We start from the raw sequence: 3,489 nt of genomic DNA on the forward strand, positions 1-3,489 counted from the left end.
ATTTTCTTCTTCTTCCGATTCTTCATTGCCTTCCCCATTCAGCAGATCACTAAAGTGCTTTTCCCATTGTTTTGCTTTTATGCTGTTGCTTGCAGCTCTTTTCTTTCTTCCTCTGAAACTATTTATGGCTTCCCACCATTTTGTCATGTCTTTGGCGTTATTTATCTCCTCACACCTTTCCATCATCCACCTTTCCTTGCTCTCTTTGATTGTTTCCCTATATTTCTTTCTGCTTTCCTTCAGATTTCTTTTTTTTTCTTTGTTATTATCCTTGATGAATTCTTTGAGCTTCTTCCATACTTCTTTTCTTTTTTTTTACCCTCGATATTGTACCACTTTTTTTTCTCCTTCGTATCTTTGTCCTTCTTTCCTTTCATCACCATCCCCGTTTTTTCAGCCCCTTTTCTTACTATTTCCTTTATATCCTCCCACTTAAGCTCGTTTTTTTCCTCTACTGCTTCTGTCAGACCTTCCTGCGTTGCTTCTGCATACTCCTGTATTTTTTCTTTCTTCCAGATCAGCTTATTTGCTCCAATTTCTTCCTGCTCTTCCTCCTCTGAGATGCAGCTTCCTTCCTTACTCTCTTCCTCATTTCTCTTTACCTTATATCTCGCCAACACTGGTAGATGATCTGACTCTATTCTTTCCACCACTCTTACCTCTATTTCTTGCTCATCGCCTCTGTCCAGCGTTAGTATTAGGTCAATTACTGATCCTAAACTCTCTTCGTCTCCCCCGACGTAAGTTATTTCCCCACCTTCATCTCCTCTTGCTCTACCATTCCATACGCAAAGTCCTAACTCATCACACATCTTTAGTAATTTTTTTCCTTCGCTGTTTACTGTCTTGTCTCTCGATTTTCTTTTTTTCTTCACTCTGCCTTCGTCCTCTCCTGTTACGTTTTCTTCTCCGATTCTCGCATTAAAGTCCCCAATGATCATCACACTTTCGTCCCTGTTTGCACATTCTTCTATCTGCCTTCTTAGCTCCGTTTCTAATTTGCTCATTCCTACATTGTTATACACTGTGATTATACTTTCACTTTCCTTACTTTCTTCCAACATCATTCCGTATTTCCATTCCCTGACTTCCCATTTTAATTTGCAATTTTTTTTTATCCCAATAATATGACCTCCCTTTGCTCTTCCTCTCTGTTTCTCTCTCGTCGCAGGCTTCGCCCACCATTTGAATTCTTTGCTCAGCCTCTCACATGTTATTTTCACCTTATCTTCCATTACCCATGTCTCCACTAGCACAACAATCTCGTTTTCTTCCATCATTGTGGCAGCTTTTTCTACCTCATTCATACCTGCAACATTCCAAAACTATATTTTCCTTCTATTTTCTTGCTCTCTTCCTTTATTTTGGTCCTCTTTCTCCTTGGCCTCTGTGTCTCTTTTTGTACCCACTCTCCACTCCTTTTTCTCATCATTCGCCCACTTTCATAATTTCAATTCTCCTTTTTTTTCATTCCAACACCACCATACCTCACCAATTTTTAACCTTTTTTGCTTCCTTTCTTTTAGTTCTTCCTCCAGCTCATTTCCATTAATTTTTTTTGGCTTTTCTTCAATGAGCTTTTCTTTTTCTTGTCTTCTTCATTCTTCATTTGTTTTGTCCTTCTTATCTTGTCTTTTCCTCGCCTCGCTCACGAATCTTTCCACCTCATTTTCCAAGCTCCATTCCCTCATTTCTTGAACATTCCTTTCATTCGCCCACGCGTTTTCTGTTTCCTTCACTCTTGATCGCCCTCTTTCCTGCCTTCCTCCACTGTTACTCTTTCCTTGTCTCTTTGTGTCGTGACTTTGACTGTCGTGTTGCTTTCCTTTTTTTTTTCCTCGGTTGCTTTTGTCTTATTTGGTATGTTCGTCTTACTTTCTTTCTCCTTTTTTATTTTTTCACTTAGCTCTTTAATTACTCTGTCCTTTTCCTTTATGCTTTGTTCTCTTTTACCAATTTCCTTCTCTAATCTTTCTATTTCCTGTCTGTGTCTTCTTTCCTTTTCCACTTGGTCTTCTTTACATTTGCTCCTAATTATTTGGGCCCCTATCTTCGAGGTTTCTTGTCTTGTACATGCCTTTATTTCTTCCATTGATTTCATTATCAATTCTTCAACTTTTGTTTTTACCCTGTCTTCTATCTCTGCGATCAATTGCCACATCTTTTCCTCTGAATTTTTTTCACTATCCTTCATTTCCTGCTTTTGGCTCCAATTTGACATTCCAGTCTGCGTTGCTTGTTCTCTTGTCTTTTTTCCCACTTCATCTTTCTGTTTGTCTTTCCTATCATTGATTGTCTCGATTATATCTAACTCTTTCGCCTCTTCATTACTGTCCTTCTCAACTTGCAGACTTCCTCTACTGTTTCTTGCCGGTGTTCTCGCTAGCTGAAATCCGGCTCTGCACCAGTCTGTTCCTACCTCATTTATATTGTCTGTGTTTTCTACCTTTTTTTGCTTTTGCCTTTATTATATCCATCTGACTAAACACAAATTTTTCTAACGCTCCATTTTTCATACCGTAGTCTCTTTTACTCGCTGAATTTGTACTTTTGAATTTGCGCGGCCTTCCCCTCCTTCTCTTGGTCATCCCGGCGCTTGCGCCATTCGCTTTACCTCTCTCATGTCTTTCCTCGTCACTTGTCATCTCTTTGTATGTGCTGCCCTCTCGTTCCTCGTCACTTTTTTCCTTCGTCTTGTTTCCCGCCAATTCCTCTATGTCCGCCAAAACCCTGATTGCTTTTACCTTTTGGTTTCCGCGTCTTTTGCTTTTCCCGTGCCACAGCTTTTCTTTTTTTTTATTATTCACCTTGTTTGGTGTTTTTCACTCCTACCTTTTTTACTCTAAACTTACTTGCCTTTTCTTTTTTTTTTTCACTATTTCATTTATTTTTGCACTAGCTACTCTTTTACACGTCTGTACACTTACACAGCTTACAGCGCTCCTTTCAGGGCCAACTAATATTTATTATTTTTTTTTTTTATTCTTTCAGTTAAATCTTATATTAAATAAATTATTGTTTATAGAATTGACTTAAAATTACACTTTTCAGCGCTTCATTGTATTGAAAAATACTTATTTAAATGTTTTCATTTCAGGGCAAACTAATATTTAATTTTTTTATATTTTCAGCTAGATCATTAACTAATTAAATTGTTACTTATAAAACTGACATCAAATGACAAATTTAAACTCCCCATTGTAATGATAAAAACTTACTCAATAATTTCTGTTTCAGGGCCAACTAATATTTATTTTTTTATTTTTTTTTTTTTTAATTCTTTCAGTCAAATTTTAAACTAAATAAATTATTGTTTATAAAATTTATATTAAACGGCACTTTTCAGCACCTTGTTAAAAAGTTGAAAACTTGTTTAAAAATTTCCATTTCAGGAATCAACTAACATGAATTGTTTTATTTTCTTTTTTTTAATTTTCCAGTCAGGTCGTACATCAAATAAATTATTCTTAATGTAATTGACGTCAAGTG

General features: G+C 36.5%; 1 protein-coding gene across 1 annotated transcript; it reads right to left on the reverse strand.

The window, feature by feature from the left end:
- Positions 1–1,735: 1,735 nt before the first annotated feature.
- LOC128668130 (uncharacterized) lies at positions 1,736–2,645 on the reverse strand. Its single transcript, XM_053740299.1, has 2 exons — positions 2,519–2,645; positions 1,736–2,415 (listed from the first exon to the last, which is right to left on the reverse strand). Exons 1-2 carry the CDS (start codon positions 2,643–2,645, stop codon positions 1,736–1,738), a joined length of 807 nt encoding a protein of 268 aa, XP_053596274.1.
- Positions 2,646–3,489: the final 844 nt, after the last annotated feature.

This window comes from Microplitis demolitor, chromosome 6 (assembly GCF_026212275.2).
Source record: "Microplitis demolitor isolate Queensland-Clemson2020A chromosome 6, iyMicDemo2.1a, whole genome shotgun sequence".
Classification (NCBI taxonomy): Eukaryota; Metazoa; Arthropoda; class Insecta; order Hymenoptera; family Braconidae; genus Microplitis; species Microplitis demolitor.

Coding starts and splice junctions, on each gene's coding strand:
- LOC128668130 (XM_053740299.1), bottom strand. CDS start 2,645: ATGACAAGTGACGAGGAAAGACATGAGAGAGGTAAAGCGAATGGCGCA. Junction 2,416..2,518: donor AGCGAGTAAAAGAGACTACG/GTATGAAAAATG, acceptor TAAATGAGGTAG/GAACAGACTGGTGCAGAGCC.